The sequence below is a fragment of the Lampris incognitus genome, chromosome 4 (genome assembly GCF_029633865.1).
Source record: "Lampris incognitus isolate fLamInc1 chromosome 4, fLamInc1.hap2, whole genome shotgun sequence".
Lineage (NCBI taxonomy): Eukaryota > Metazoa > Chordata > Actinopteri > Lampriformes > Lampridae > Lampris > Lampris incognitus.
The window spans coordinates 28,614,221-28,630,193 of record NC_079214.1 but is presented as its reverse complement, the minus strand read 5'-3'; the positions used below and the strand labels follow the sequence as shown (position 1 = coordinate 28,630,193).

The window sequence follows — 15,973 nt, the reverse complement described above, 5'->3', positions numbered from 1 at the left end:
GCAGTTACTCCAAACCAGGACCCTCTTACATATGCTGTTGGTGAATTAAATTGCCTTTAATACAGAGCCATATCCATTAAAGACAATGAAGACAAATCAAAATTAACGAGGAAGCAACTTGATGGTGTGTTTCTTTATAGTGTTTTGCCATGGGGTAGTCCAGATTGTTGGGACCAGTGACATACTTGTGCAAATCACTCCACATGCACACATCGGCCGACACAAGACAAATTCAAAGTTCATGACATTAGTCTTATATCCTTTTTATATTCCTTTTGGGTTTTCAGATCATAAAGTGTCTTATTTTGAGTGACACCATCACAATGGTCACATTGTAAGTGTGTTGTCCTTAATGGATATTTCTGCATCAGGACACCTGTCTGTGTGTCTCTATCGCTTCATATCTCTCTGTGAGCCTCTTTCTTCTACAACTAATCCACGTCTTCTTTTCTTTATCCTCCTCTCTTAGTTTCTCTCTTTCTCTCTCTTTACCTCTCCACGTGTCTCTCAATCCCTTCCTTGGTAGTGAGCATGTGTCAACGTCACTTCCTTGAAGTTTATTATAAACTCCTTGGCACCTCCCACCCCCTTCTACGCTCTCCGGCTCCTCACACCCCAACATAGACACCAACACACACATGTGTACACATATGCATGTACGCACACTGACTTTCTTTTTCTCGGCGCGCGCACACACACTCACACACACACACATACACACACACACTAGACCCCTCCTCCGTTAGAGTTATAATTAATCCAACTCCTTCACTGACAGAATAGAATCAGCTGTTGGCTCATGCACCCCAGTTAATGTTTTTTTCTTCTTATTTATACAATAACCACACAAACCATATGCTATTTAACAAATTCGATTTTTGCACTCTATAGAATGTCACATTTCGTCATTAATAGTTGCTTTTTGGGAAAACAAATCTGCTCACAGACGTACACACCTTTAACAATATTTAGAGAAGGTTGGTATTGGCTTGATGTTGAAGGGCAAGACTAGCAAGTCTGCAACGCGGAGTGAAACGATCGAAACAAACTTGCTGCTTATTTGCAGGTGCAAAATGACACGCCATGGTTTAGGCTACCTCTGTCCTATCAAAATGCTTGTGTTCACGGTTGAAAACTGAGTTGTGGACTAACGATAGATGATTCAATCATTTCAAAATTTATTGGAATATGATTTTGTTTTTGTTTTTGTTTTTTTTACAACATATATCCTGCCTTTTCTTTTTCCACGTATGATGTTGCATGAAAATATGACTTCACGCTGACTTCCCCGTATCGATTAAAGTGAGTGGACGTTGAATTCCTTTTAATTAGCGCTCAGCCGGGTCGGCACCCCGGTCATTTGTCCAATCCCCTATAGGCACCGGCTGGGGCCTAAATGTGTTCAGATGAGAGCAGCATTTTCCCGTTTTAAGGCTGGATGAGGCCTGGTTGCACCAAATCTATAACCCTGCTTGGTTGCAACTGCTGTTGCTATACCGAGAAACCCTTATACGGGCCGTGAGGTGGGACCGCGGAGGCGCGGTGAGGTCTGCTGGGGAGGGGATGGGGGGTTGTGGGGGTACTGGGGGTGGGGTGGGGTAGGGGGGGTCAAAGCGACAGATCCATATATGGGGCGCGCTCGTCTCTCGCCCACTCGGAAAACCTCGTCGGGGGCGCGCAATGAAACTCACCCGTCTGACGGAGTTCCCTCGCTCGGGCGCGGCTCCTCACTTCTCCCACATAATCCACCCCCCCACCCCACCCTCATCCTCACCCCCACAACCTCCTGCTCCTCCTCCTCCCTGCCATCCTGCTTGTCAACGGCCCTAATATGGCAGAGGGCCGTGATGGGGGGGCCCGGTGCGCACGGGTTGTGAGTGGTGGAGGTGGAGTATATAAGGTGGACGGGCAGCAGGGAGGACTGTAGCTGGTTCAGCAGCAGCAGCATTGGTTGGGTCGTTCTCTCTCCGAGCCGCAGACACACTCTAAGGTAAGAGACAAAACTCTAGGACCAGCTATACCTATGGAGCCCAAGACTGGAACACAGACTCTTGGCCATAGGCTACCCACGGAAAACAACACTGGAGAAACTGCTGGAGCATGACTTAGGCTAGACCACCAGTGTTAGGCCAGCTAAGAAAACATCGGAGGCTCTGTTGGAGCAGAGAGAGCTGAGCTGTAGAGTTGCCACTGGATGAGTCGGAAAAGACGTGAAATTATACTTCTTATTAGATGAGGCACGGCAATGTGTCCCATAGGGAGAAAGAAATGCTGTACACCGCTGCGCTGGGGGATTACTACCATTGGAGTATAGCTCTAGTCTTGTGGATCGTGGATAGAGTGAATCATTGAGTAAAACCCTAAACTTCAGAAACGCATCCTCTTAGCTCAACTTTGATCTTTGTAAAGATGCTGATGCTGCAAGACGCCACGCGCCTTCAGCCCAGCCAAACACAGGACAAGGAAAGCCTGTCAGATAAGAAGTCATCTCCCCGCAGAGAGAATAGTTTTACTCGGATGTATTTATTTAAGTGGAAAATAGTTTGTAGATTTACTTGACTGTCGAGTCATACTTCAAGTAGAGGGATTTCGTCGCAAATCGTCCTCGTCTCGTCCCAGGTTATAGGACAGACAATTATCAAATCTGGACGGTGAAGTGGATTTACATGTCTGCAAGTTATGCAGCTGTAATTTCTGCCCGTAGTCTGGGTCACCAGTAGCAGGTGTTCAGCCGAGTTTCATAGACTTCCTACAGGTGTGCGAACAACCGCCGCTATGCGTAACGGCCTTTTTATGCGTGTGCCACGGACGCACCCTATAGTTTCTGCAAATATCCTTCACAAATACGATTGGGGCAATATTGAATTTTGAAAGATTTGAATAGTTTACAACCATACAGATTAAAGAAACTGGGTTAGCGAGGTTTAAGAACGAGGAAACCAGCAAAAACAAACAAACAAACAAACAAACAAAAACACTTCTGTGTAATTATTATCTGTCGCCACGTTATGTGAATGCACTGACCCGGATTATTCTCCCTCTTCTCCTCTCCAGAAGCCAACATGTGTGACGACGATGAGACTACCGCCCTTGTGTGCGACAACGGCTCCGGCCTTGTGAAGGCTGGCTTCGCCGGAGACGATGCCCCCAGGGCCGTCTTCCCCTCCATCGTTGGCCGTCCCCGTCACCAGGTATCAACAACGAATCCAATCTTAGCATAATGATTACAATTGAAAAACTTTTTTTTTAAATGAGAGACAAACGGGCAAGACGACTAGAAATAATCACAAGACTGTGTGTGCGATTTATTATCACGAGACACATTAGTTCCGTGACACAAATTGGCTGCTCACATTTGGAAGAATTATAGTTTGATTTAAAGAGGGGAACCCCCCCCCCCCCACACACACACACACACACACACACACTAGAACAACATCCAATCTGGGAGCTCGACGCTATCCGAGTAACGACTCGACTCACTTCTCTCTACGTACTTAATTAACAATGCATTCAACATTTAATTGAATTTAACTGTCGGTCGTTCAGCAATATATTTTTTTTTTCATTATAAGGTGCGTAGCCCGGAATTTGGGGAGCGCGCCGTGTGGCACCGGTTTCCTCGGCTGTCATTCTGTCCCTTTTCAGACCGATGGAAACCGTTGTCTAAAAAAGGAGGGAAAAAAGCACAATCATTTACTAAAATCTGCGAATGGGTTCTCTTTTAAAAGCTGGCAACATGTGCCATTCTACCATTTAGGCGTGTGTCCCTTTACTCCGCACCACGCTGCTATATTTGGCAAATTGCGCAATCACCGCCATGCCGGTGCGCCCGTGCTCCCATTTGGAAGACTTAAGCTGTTAGAGGCTCATGAATCCCCCGGCTAACCTTCCTCTCCCTCTTTCCTCCCTTCCTCATCCAGGGTGTCATGGTCGGTATGGGTCAGAAGGACTCCTACGTCGGCGACGAGGCTCAGAGCAAGAGGGGTATCCTGACCCTTAAGTACCCCATTGAGCACGGTATCATCACCAACTGGGACGACATGGAGAAGATCTGGCACCACACCTTCTACAACGAGCTGAGAGTGGCCCCCGAGGAGCACCCCACCCTGCTCACTGAGGCCCCCCTGAACCCCAAGGCTAACCGTGAGAAGATGACCCAGATCATGTTTGAGACCTTCAACGTCCCCGCCATGTATGTGGCCATCCAGGCTGTGCTGTCCCTGTACGCCTCCGGCCGTACCACCGGTAAGACTGACAACGCAAAACTAGAGAATGAGGTCAAATTCCACAACACGGGAAATGCATAACAATCCCATTGCACACTTCATATACAGATAAAACTAACCAACCTTAAATTCACATCACATAACAGTAACTCGACCTTTAACGTGCCATATAACCAGGTATGGAGTTGTTGTTTGATAAAAAGACAGAGGAAAGCCGTGCGCCAATTTAGTCCCATGCCATTGCGCGAGTAGTCTGCGCGCAGTTTTACGCACAGTTTACGCACAACTTAACATTCCAGTGGTACAGAGAACAAATTCGGGTTTTTTTCCCGATAACTTTGCACTTGTGCAGCAGTTTGCTGAAATTGACTCGCCTTGTGTCTGCAGGTATTGTGCTGGATGCTGGTGATGGTGTGACCCACAACGTCCCAGTCTATGAGGGTTACGCCCTGCCCCACGCCATCATGCGTCTTGACCTGGCTGGTCGCGATCTGACCGACTACCTGATGAAGATCCTGACCGAGCGTGGCTACTCCTTCGTCACCACCGGTATGGACTTTATACTCTATACAGCATTAAAAAAAATACTTCAACTTAAAAAAAATGTTAAATGAATTGGCAGAACTGTATTCAGTCCACTAAAAAGGGGATTATTTCCCCCCAAAAAGCGGACCTTTTTATTCCGAGTAACAGATACTTTATGCACGACAGCCTTCAATCTACTACAGCTACAAATAGCTACACAAACCCTGTAATGTAATGGAGGGATTGCCAAACCACCCCACGGTTACGCCCATTAATAGCCCAGAAAAACATTTATTGGACATCAAGAGTATAATATTTTATACTTTTAACATATTTTCATCGATTATGTCGGGTTTTTTCTCCTTCCCGAACATTTTACCCGTGTGCCAAGTTTGAACAGTCTAAGTGTGGGACATGGTGTGTTGAAATACGGTGGTTTCGTTGTTGTTTAAGTCACCGAATGACACAAAACTAATCCAAAATGGTCTCCCCACAGCCGAGCGTGAGATCGTGCGCGACATCAAGGAGAAGCTGTGCTATGTGGCTCTGGACTTTGAGAACGAGATGGCCACCGCCGCCTCCTCCTCCTCCCTGGAGAAGAGCTACGAGCTGCCCGACGGTCAGGTCATCACCATCGGTAACGAGAGGTTCCGTTGCCCCGAGACCCTCTTCCAGCCTTCCTTCATTGGTACGATGTGATGACGAGCAATAGGTTTCTAATATAGAAGATAATTTATTCATATCCAAATTAGGGGGGGGGGTTGAATCGCACATCTCTCATAAATACTTGACAATCTCACCTGACCAGGTATGGAGTCTGCTGGTATCCACGAGACCGCCTACAACAGCATCATGAAGTGCGACATTGACATCCGTAAGGATCTGTACGCCAACAATGTGCTCTCCGGTGGTACCACCATGTACCCTGGTATTGCTGACCGTATGCAGAAGGAGATCACTGCTCTGGCCCCCAGCACCATGAAGATCAAGGTAGATGAAACAAACACACACCCACCCACACACACACACACACACACACACACACACACACACACACACACACACACACACACACACACACACACACACACACTTGGACAGCTTGTTACAACTGCTTTTACAATAATTAGGTTTTTTTTAATTGAATAATTGATCATAATATATCGATTAGTATTTTCAACATACATTTCAAAAGCTCTTGCATAATGTCCATACTGACTTTGTCAACTCGGCTCATTTTTATCCCTGTTAAAGAAATAACAAAAACAAAACACTAGTCCCATTACACACATACTTCAAACACTCTAACTGAATGTCGTCATGCGAGGTGCTCTACGATGCTAATCCAACTATCTCCTCCTCCAGATCATTGCTCCTCCTGAGAGGAAGTACTCCGTCTGGATCGGTGGCTCCATCCTGGCTTCCCTGTCCACCTTCCAGCAGATGTGGATCTCCAAGCAGGAGTACGACGAGGCTGGCCCCAGCATTGTCCACAGGAAGTGCTTCTAAATCCCCTCCATCTTATTCTCCATCTACTCCACCATCTCCATCACCTTCAACACCGGCTATCTGGATGGAGATTAAGCGAGGAGGAGGAGGAGGACCACCCTCTGCGGCACAGCGACATTCTGCTGTCAACGGACTGTCTGCCTGCGCTGTTGACATTATATGCATTTTTTTTACTAGTCTAAATTTTGCATATCTTTTTGCTGTCTGTCGCCTGTGTTGCACGGAGAACAAGCTGTGAAAAAACCCAACACTGAACCATGCATCCAACCATAAAATTTAATAAAAAAATCAAATAACGACATGTAGCCCAACACATGTGAATGTAAGTGTATATACATGACTATTAATAATTTATTAAAGTCCATTATTTGGTATTTTCCACCCTTGTCTTTTCATTCTAATCGGGATAGAAAAAAATTACGGGGTTTAAAGTATAAGTACTCAAATGCCGGCCTTAAGTCGCCTCTCTAAATTGGAAACGTGGACAAAGGGTGTCATAGAAAGTGATCTCATCTGCCAGGCTCATCGTGCAGCTATATCATGGTTTAAATAGTGAAATACTGCACTTGCTGGCAGCAGCAATAGCCTCTCAATAAAATAAATCGCCCTGGAGCCCCATAACATTTAAGCCGGCTTGTCAAGGCATAAACACAGTTGAAACGAGGCTTCAGAGAACACACAAGGGTGGTCTGTAGGAAGATAGGGGACAAACGCCCACTGCCATATAACGAATCATATAGTACATATTCATATACTACGCTGTGCAAATCAATAAGCCGAGGATATTAGAGGGAAGGAGTGTGTGGAGATGGAGGGAATGACAAGGTTTTTGGGGCGCACAAATTTGGTGGGAGGGCGCGCGCGCCTGTGTGTGGTCACACGAGGAGAATGATCATATCACGTATTTACACGGAAGGTGGCTCCACGTCCCCTCTAAAGGCAAATCCTCAGTCTCCAACAGGGGAGGTTTGACTTGCCAGGAATGTGCCTCGGCAGCAGCAGCAGCAGCGACAAGACACCTGACACCGTCTCTGAATCCCGTTGAGCTGCCCGCCTTGTCCGGCCACGTACAGCCCCCCCCCCCAGACCATCTTTAGACAAAAATCAGACCCCGCGTGTCAAGAGGGACATCTTTACCATACCATATATGCATGAAAACAACACAAGACATCAGGACGGCATGCGGGTTTAAGCACCCCCCCCCACACACACAAACAAATCTGCGCACCTGTAGTTCACACCACCTTGGTTACGAACATTTTTATGAATAAAGAAAAACACCCCCTCCTCCAAAAAAAACAAAAAACAATGACCATGTCTAAATGGGCCAAGGACATATCTCTAACACTGTATTTATGTCACTCTATTCCTCACATTATTGAGACCTGCAACGTCCGTAAATACAAAGAACAGCCAAAATGTTTAGGGTCCTCTTGAAGATTTTAGAAGTTACCAAGACGCATTTATCAAAGGACAGCAATTTTGACTACGGTGGCCATTATCGGATAGGCTAGACGGGCAAATTTCGCCTTAACCAAAATCTGTTGGTTTACGTCTATGTGCTGGAGGTGTGGGCAGTGATCAGAAAATTATTAGAATAAAAATGCGATTGTCTGCGCTGCCTTTCTATTGGCCCAATTAACCGATTGAAACAACTTGCCCAACAACAAAATTGCGCGTGATAGTAAAATGACCGCATTCTTCGCATCCCTCGCCTTGACCACCTGTTGAGGGGTGTGTTGGGCTTTTTAAAAACGTCTCAAGCGGGCGGAGCTAACCGACGCAGCGTGTGATTTCAAGACCTTATGGTGCCGTACGCCATCTGCTTCGTTTGTCTTCCGTGAAATCCGACCTACTGTAAGTATTGTATACCAAATTAGATTCCGTCAATTCGGAGCTTCCGTGAATTTCTGTTGTCATTGTCTTGCTAGTTTACGAACGTTGGAGGCAGTTCGTGGTCGCGTCGATCTGGATATTGGCTGAACACTGAATAAACAATAATATAAACAAAAGCCAACCAAGCACTATTTCCCACACGTGATTACGGGCCACTGGCCTATAAATAACGTCGCACAGGCTAATCTTAATTTCGGTAGACAGGCAATTTACTATTTGTTGCTGGATAATGACGCCATGCCACTGTGGCGATAGTTTTTGGCGGCGCGTATAATGGCTGCCAAATCAGCGGGTTTATTTGTTAAACGTAGATAGAAAATTGCGCCATCAGGGATAACGCTTGGAGGGTTTAACAGTAAGTTGAGCGACTTCACACTGTTTAGGCCACCAGCCTGCATGCAATATTCACACAACCCGGAGAAGACAACAAGGCGGTTTAAACACGCAATTTTGATACATTTCAAACGGAGCGGTCGGTCCTAAACCGGTAACGTAGATAACGCCAGCAGCTAATAATAACTCCCGTGTTAGCCTCGGTCTCTCAGACTGGATTGGTTTTTAAGCGTGGGTGTTGAAGTAGGGGGAGGGCGTGGTTTCTCCCCCTCGGTGGAAGCCGTCAGCTGCCTTGCCATTGGTTTCTGTCGCGTCGAGAGTTTGGTTTAAATGTCAGGCGGCGTCACTAAAGCGACGCTCTTTCGGTTTCATGAGTTCTGTGAGTGCAAAGGACTTTATGTGTACGTATCTGTGTTTTTCCGCATGTTTTTAGCCCTTATACTACGAACGATATATGAACGAACTATACTTTAGTTGCAATTACTCCCGGGTAATGTTCATTTGTGTTACCGTAGTTTTTTTGTTTTTCTTTTGAGCTCTGAATGTGTTCAGCTTCCAGGCAGCCGTTGGTTTCCATTCATTTCAGCACGGTATGAAAATCCATCGCAGACTTGAAGCTTGCTATCACAGTGAATATTTAGTAAAATGTCATTCGTTATTTGTTTAGTTTTGTTGCAAACTAGGCTACGTTATCGTTGCCGTTGAAAACGCGCACTGATCGGGAAAAATAGTCCCTGGAGAAACGTGATTTAAACGTCCACGACACGTTAACGTGACGTTAAGAAGAAACGTGGAAATCGAGTAATTTCTCAGAAATCCAACAAGATAAACTAGGGTGTGCGTTGGAAATGTCTATTGTAAAGGATACTTGATTTGTAATAAATGGGTTTAAACGTGCAAAACCACCCGTATGGTCCTTTATCAGTTTCGTGACTTACTCAGATTCGCTTGTGAAGAGTGAACCTTGACAATCAGTACTGCCTATGATCTTGTAGTAGTGTTAGCGATGGATGCAATTCGGTATCGACTCTCTATATAGTCTGTGTATAGTCATGTAACCTGTTTTGAACTGTGTGTACTTGAAAAGGGGAAAACCTCACTAATCGAAAGATCTCTTTTGAAATCAGAAAAAAAAATGCTGACCAAGAGGATCCGAACAGAGTACATGAAGAAATTCAAGGACCCCAAATGGGAGACCTACACCAAGTGCTATGAGGAAATGCTGAGGTACAGACTGACCCGCAGGCTGCTGGAACACACCCATAACCCCTGGATCTGGACCGGATCTGATAGTGATTCAGATTCTGGAGGGGGTTCACCGCTGCCGAATATGAACCAAGTCATCTCTGGGACCACAAAAGATGGAACAGAGGCAGAGTATGAAGAATGTGCAGGCGAGAGGACAGACCAGCAGCAGAGGCTTTCTGTATCCAAAACTGCAGGGCTTATCCCAAAGATGGCCCTTACAGATGACAGAGAGTATTTGTCTCCTCAGATTTCAACAGTCACTGGTAATGTTTTGTGAAAGGTTGTGGATTCCATTGAATAATTAATGTCATTGATTTGCAGAATTTAAATCAAAAGACCATTTAAAGACAATTAGTTTATTCATTTGCTGCAATCAGAGAAAAGCAAAATGGTAAATAACCCAATTTCTGGATTTCGTCCTGCCCTCCTCCTTTACCTCCACCTTTATTTTCCCTCTTCTCTCCTTCATGCCCCAGCTTTCTCCTTATTGCACACAACTGTCCTGGTGCTCACAATCTAATTAACTTCCTCTTTTTTATGTTATGTTGCTGTAAAGCCCCTTGAGGCAAAATTGTAATTTGTGATATTGGGCTATACAAATAAGATTGATGACTTTTTAATCTTAATTGTCTCACACATACTTTGTCTTGTCTTCCTTTCCCCCTTTCCTCTGTCTTGCCCTCCTTCTTCCTCCTCTCCCATAAACTGCCAAATTCCTTTGGTCCTCTCTCTCTCCTCTCCTTCTTCTCTCCTCTCAGGTGCCCATAAAGAGGGTGCTGGTGTAACAAAAGCGCCAGAGGAAGAAAAAGAAAAGGAGCTAGGAGGGGAGCAGAAAGCCACCAGTAGAGGGAGTAAACAGCCAAAACTTCCTCAAAAGGAGAGACACCAAGGTAATTAAATATAGAAAGTTCTATTGATAGCCAGTATGCATCCCTCAATGCTATGTGGTTATGTACACCCCTGACAGAGGACAAGAATCATAGTCAGATTACAAGGGAGTCAATTGTTTAGATGGCCCAGGCATAAACTCCAGTGGCAGCAAGCTTCTGCCTGGCTTGAGCAAGACACTGAATCCCTGCCACTATGTGAACTCGCTCTTTGACTTGGGGAACAGAACAGGCAAAAATATGATATTTATGGGGGTGTCCAGGTGGCGTTGCGGTCTATTCTGTTGCCTACCAACACGGGGATCGCTGGTTCAAATCCCTGTGTTACCTCCAGCTCGGTCAGGCGTCCCTACAGACACAATTGGCCATGTTTGCAGGTGGGAAGTGGAATGTGGGTATGTGTCCCGGTCACTGCTCTAGCACCTCCTCTGGTCGGTCGGGGCGCCTGTTCAGGGGGGAGGGGGAACTGGGGAGAATAACGTGATCCTCCCTCATGCTTCGTCCCCCAGGTGAAACTCCTCACTGTCAGGTGAAAAAAAAGCGGCTGATGACTCCACATGTATCGGAGGAGGCATGTGGTAGTCTGCAGCCCTCCCTGGATCGGCAGAGAGGGTGGAGCAGCAACCAGGACAGCTCTAAAAATAGGGTAATTGGCCAAGTACAGTTGGGGAGAAAAAGGGGGAAAAATCCACAAAAAAAAGATATTTATTCATTATGCTGATTATTTTATGGCTGAAATAAAAGAATATCGGCAAGCTTGCTGACTGACAATAAATGTAACTACCATAAAGTATAGAAACGTTTAGAAATGAATAGAAACTGTCTGTAGCCATCAGCTGAGCCCATCAGCGTTACCAACATATTTCAACGGAAGGAAGCTTTGCTGGTTGGGATGCATTCATATTTGAAAAATAAACCAACGAGCACCAGGAACCTTTGACTTTAAATCCACACTACATTTCATGAAATGGGCAGAATAACATTTTATGAGATGTCATACCCAGATATTCTAAATGAGGCCCATGCACGGCCAAAATAGACCGCTGTGTAAAACTAGGCACACATCACACAGAAGACCCTCTACGTTGTGGAGATGACATAAAATTTGTGTTGTATTGCACTGCTCTGTAATTCATCATGTGTGTCTATAGCCACCTCGTCACTTATTTTTTTTCCAAGTGTTCCTCCAGTGTTAATCACTCATCAGATAATCTCACTGAACTGTCCACTGTTATGATAATGCTTGTCCCCCTGTTTTCTTCTTCTAGTATCATAGGACTGCTTGATATGGCCTTGGTTTCTCTCTAAAAGCCCAATATGACCCCTCCTTGTTTTCTGCCCCTGGTATGATGATGATGCCTGGCCTACTTTTTTTTTTTTTGCTTCTAGAGAGGGATCCCAGAACGCTCCATCAACAACAGACTAAACCCTCCAAATCTTCCAAACCCAGTCGGCGTATACCACGCACCAGGCCTGCACCACTACAGAAGCCCAGGGAGGACAAAAAGGAGAATAGGCATCCTTTTGCTTTGTATGGTTGGGGGGACAGGCATGCAGAGGTTGCCAGCAAAAAGACACACAACGTTGGCCCTGCAGCTTCTACTAATGAGGTAATCTCTCTTTCTGTTTGTCCACTTGTCTATTTTCTTTTACCATGATTAAACTTGTCCTCGCAATGTGACTTTTTATTATCACATTTGCAACAAGTTGGGAAGTACGCCTGTCTATCTGTCTGTTATTTCACTGTTCCCTTTGTCTTACGCTTTCAACACATGTGAGCCATGTGCCAGCTGAGCCATTGTTTTCCTGTGGAGGTAATGGCGTCGCCCAACCTAGCAGCATTGCTACCTTAAGTGGCGTAGACCGCTTGGATTTTCTGCTTTCCCACTGCGCTCGTGGTCAAACCATTTGAACTTTCGGGGTGTCCGGGTAGCGTAGTGGTCTATTCCGTTGCCTACCAACACGGGGATTGCCGGTTCGAATCCCTTTTTTACTGTCGGCTTGGTCAGGCGTCCAGACACAATAGGCCGTGTCTTGGGGTGGGAAGCGGGATGTGGTTTTGTGTCCTGGTCGCTGCACTAGCTCCTCCTCTGGTCGGTCGGGGCACCTGTTCGGGGGGGAGGCGGAATTGGGGGGGAATAGCGTGATCCTCCTATGCGCTATGTCCCCCTGGCGAAACTCCTCACTGTCAGGTGAAAAGAAGCGGCTGGCAACTCCACAGGTATTGGAGGAGGCATGTAGTAGTCTGCAGCCCTCCCCGGATTGGCAGAGGGGGTGGAGCAGCGACCGGGATGGCTCAGAAGAGCGGGGTAATTGGCCGGATACAATTGGGGGGGGGGGGGCTATTTGAACTTTCAACCCTGTTTGCTGTTGACTTCTCAAAGTGCATCCAATCGGATTAAAGCTTTGTGTTGACGTACTAGATATCAATGGCTCTGGCTCAAACATGTAAGAGAAGCTAATGCCATGTCTGATTTCTCAAGTTAAAAAACATTAATTTGAAATTGTACCACAACCTAGGACGAAAAAGCATTGCATGATGACATGTCAGCCATCAAACAAGGCTACCCAGTTTGGGTTCCTATTCTAAAGCTAACTGCGCCTAGCAATTTAGGCTGTTTTGCTCTTTGAGCTAAGTTTAGCTGATGGTGCTGGCAACAGCTCTAGCTAGCAGCTCTTTGCCCAACCAAGTGGCGAGTGCAACTCAGACTGCTCATCATGTACTGACGGTTTTAGTCTTAAAGATCCCGTCCCATGAAAATCATGTTTTCCAATCTCATGTATTTTTCAACAGGTTTATTAATGTAAAGTTACCCAAAATTATAGAACCATTGTTGTAATTATGACTAAAACGCCTTGAAAAATTATCCTCTTGGTTCTCAACATAATTAAATAGTTTGAAAAAAACTAATCTGCTTCTGGTAATAATTGCATCATTGAATACCCTGATTTGATTGGGTAGTCAATGAATTGTCATCATCAGTCAGTCTAGTTGCCTAGCAACATCATGCAAGTTAGCGAGATAGCAGCTATTAGTAACAAGTCTTGTTAACTCAGGGCCACACCCCCCCAACCACCTGAGATTGGGCTGTGCTGCTCAGAGAGAATACACTAATGCCCTTTTCCCACTGGACAAAAAAACCCGCTAACATCCACCTTTTTACACTGACCAAAGGCGGACATTAGTGGGTTTTTTGGGCAGTGGGGGAAGGATGTAAAACAGTTGATGATCCTTATGAAGCTTAAAAAATGGAAATCGTGGGTCCGCGGTGGTGTAGCGGTCTAAGCATCGGCTCTGTGTCGATGCAGTTGCCCACTGGGGACTGGGGTTCGCGCCCCGGTCTCGTCAGATCCGACTATGGCCGGACTCGACGAAGCAGCGATCATTGGCAACGCTGTCTTCGGGAGGGGGGCGGAGTCGGCTTGTGTTCGTCACGTGAATGCGTCTCTGTGTGTGTCGGAAAAACAGTGGTTCGGCTTGGAGTCGCCTTGTCACGAAAGTGGCGAGGCGGTCTCCTTCGAGACTGCCGGCCGGAGAGATGCAGTTGGCGAACGCATACAGTGCGAGGGTGGGTGTTTGAATTAAAATAGGGATCGATTGGCCACTAAATTGGGAGAAAAAAGGGAAAAATCAGAAATAAATTAAAAAAAAAAAAAAAGGAAATCGTAACATTCATATTCCACAATGAAGCTTGTCTGATGAATTAAAATTTTTGAACTGGATCTTTAAAGGAAAACTGATATTTTTTAGCCTAAGTTCATAGTTAGAAGTCAAACCAAGGAAGGTATAGCAGAATATTTTAAACTTATTCAATACTTAGCAAGCTAGCATCAGCCGAGTGCTGCACACAAATGTGCAGTGTAATCCTTCAGCACAATAGCGCTCTTCAAATAACATCCTCTAAAAGAGTTCTTTTTTTTAAAAATTTATTTCTGATTTTTCCCTTTTTCTCCCAATTTAGTGGCCAATCGATCCCATTTTTAGTTCAAACACCCACCCTCATACTGCATGCGTTCGCCAACTGCATCTCTCCAGCCGGCAGTCTTGGAGGAGACGCCTTGTCACGAAAGTGGCAAGGCAAATCCAGGCCGAACCACTGCTTTTTCCGACACACACAGAGACGCATGCATGTGACGAACACAAGCTGACTCCGCCAGCCCGCAGACAGCGTTGCCAATCATTGCTGCTTCATCGAGTCCGGTCATAGTCAGATCTGACGAGACCGGGGCGCGAACCCCGGTCCCCAGTGGACAACTGCATTGACACAAAGCCGATGCTTAGACTGTTACACAACCGCGGACCCCTAAAAGAGCTCTTTTTGGGCATTAACAGTTTCAGAGGGTTTTGAGAAGTGACTGAAAACATCTTCCATTATGAAAATTGACATTGTACAAGAAAATGCGAATATCAGTTCTACATACAGCGGAATGAGCAAATGCAAATAACAATGCTAAATACAGCTTTATAATGTAGCATGACTGGTCTTCTTTTTTTTTATACAATGCAGCCTGTTTGCAATTCAGAAAGTTAAGTTTTCACATTTTCAGCTTGTCTGCCGGTGACGTCACTGTCGAATGCAATTTCGGTGTCGTTTCAGAGACACGGAAGACTATTATCCCCGCAGCCTACAGTATATTGTTTTACTTTGACTGTAGTTACCAATAACAAAACGATGCGTAAAAGGAAAGTGGATGCTAGGATAGCACTGCATGTCAAAGCATGCAACACATCCTCCCCAAACATCTCCACAGAACAGCACTGTCAAATGTATTTGCTTTATATGTGCCAAGTTTTCTTGTGACAAAGCAAGGGGCATCAGCCAAGTTGAGCTCTTACTGATGGTCATTTACTTGTCAGATCCATGAGTCAGCACTGCGAGCTAAGACCAGGAGAGAGGTGGAACACCAGATCCAGACGGAGAGAGCTGAACGCCGAAGAGCCAAATCTGCTCATGTGGATAAGAACAGAACCAGGCGGACGCAACCGGATTTCAACCCCTGGCTCACTGAGTACATGCGCTGCTTTTCCGTTCGCTCCCGATAGGACACATGCATAGATACACACACGGATGAACAGATAGAAAGCGTGTCTGTGAACATACATGATTGCACAATAATGCGCACACTCTCACACACACACACACATACAAGAAACAATGATGCCAAGATGCTTCCAGAGGAAACACAACTGCCAATCTTTTTCTTTTTTTTTTTTAAATTTATTTCTGATTTTCTCCCAATTTAGTGGCCAATCGATCCCTATTTTAGTTCAAACACCCACCCTCGTACTGCATGCGTTCGCCAACTGCATCTCTCCGGCCGGCAGTCTCGAAGGAGACGCCTCCC

The 15,973-nt window shown here is 45.7% G+C and overlaps 2 protein-coding genes across 2 annotated transcripts; both read left to right on the top strand.

Moving 5' to 3' along the window:
* Positions 1-1,831: 1,831 nt before the first annotated feature.
* acta1b (actin alpha 1, skeletal muscle b) lies at positions 1,832-6,562 on the top strand. Its single transcript, XM_056278387.1, has 7 exons — positions 1,832-1,990; positions 3,055-3,191; positions 3,924-4,248; positions 4,617-4,778; positions 5,251-5,442; positions 5,563-5,744; positions 6,120-6,562. The coding sequence occupies exons 2-7, from the start codon at positions 3,063-3,065 to the stop codon at positions 6,261-6,263; spliced, it is 1,134 nt and encodes a 377-aa protein (XP_056134362.1). The 5' UTR covers positions 1,832-1,990; positions 3,055-3,062; the 3' UTR covers positions 6,264-6,562.
* A 1,503-nt stretch (positions 6,563-8,065) lies between these two features.
* Positions 8,066-15,758, top strand: ccsapb (centriole, cilia and spindle-associated protein b). Its single transcript, XM_056279188.1, has 5 exons — positions 8,066-8,120; positions 9,620-10,003; positions 10,499-10,630; positions 12,017-12,237; positions 15,486-15,758. The coding sequence occupies exons 2-5, from the start codon at positions 9,628-9,630 to the stop codon at positions 15,669-15,671; spliced, it is 915 nt and encodes a 304-aa protein (XP_056135163.1). The 5' UTR covers positions 8,066-8,120; positions 9,620-9,627; the 3' UTR covers positions 15,672-15,758.
* Positions 15,759-15,973: the final 215 nt, after the last annotated feature.

Bases quoted from the DNA above. Each gene is read 5' to 3' on its own strand.
- acta1b (XM_056278387.1), top strand. From the start codon at position 3,063: ATGTGTGACGACGATGAGACTACCGCCCTTGTGTGCGACAACGGCTCC. The intron at 3,192-3,923 runs GTATCAACAACG...TTCCTCATCCAG, and splicing joins TTGGCCGTCCCCGTCACCAG to GGTGTCATGGTCGGTATGGG. The intron at 5,745-6,119 runs GTAGATGAAACA...CTCCTCCTCCAG, and splicing joins CCAGCACCATGAAGATCAAG to ATCATTGCTCCTCCTGAGAG.
- ccsapb (XM_056279188.1), top strand. From the start codon at position 9,628: ATGCTGACCAAGAGGATCCGAACAGAGTACATGAAGAAATTCAAGGAC. The intron at 10,631-12,016 runs GTAATTAAATAT...TTTTGCTTCTAG, and splicing joins TCAAAAGGAGAGACACCAAG to AGAGGGATCCCAGAACGCTC. The intron at 12,238-15,485 runs GTAATCTCTCTT...TTTACTTGTCAG, and splicing joins CTGCAGCTTCTACTAATGAG to ATCCATGAGTCAGCACTGCG.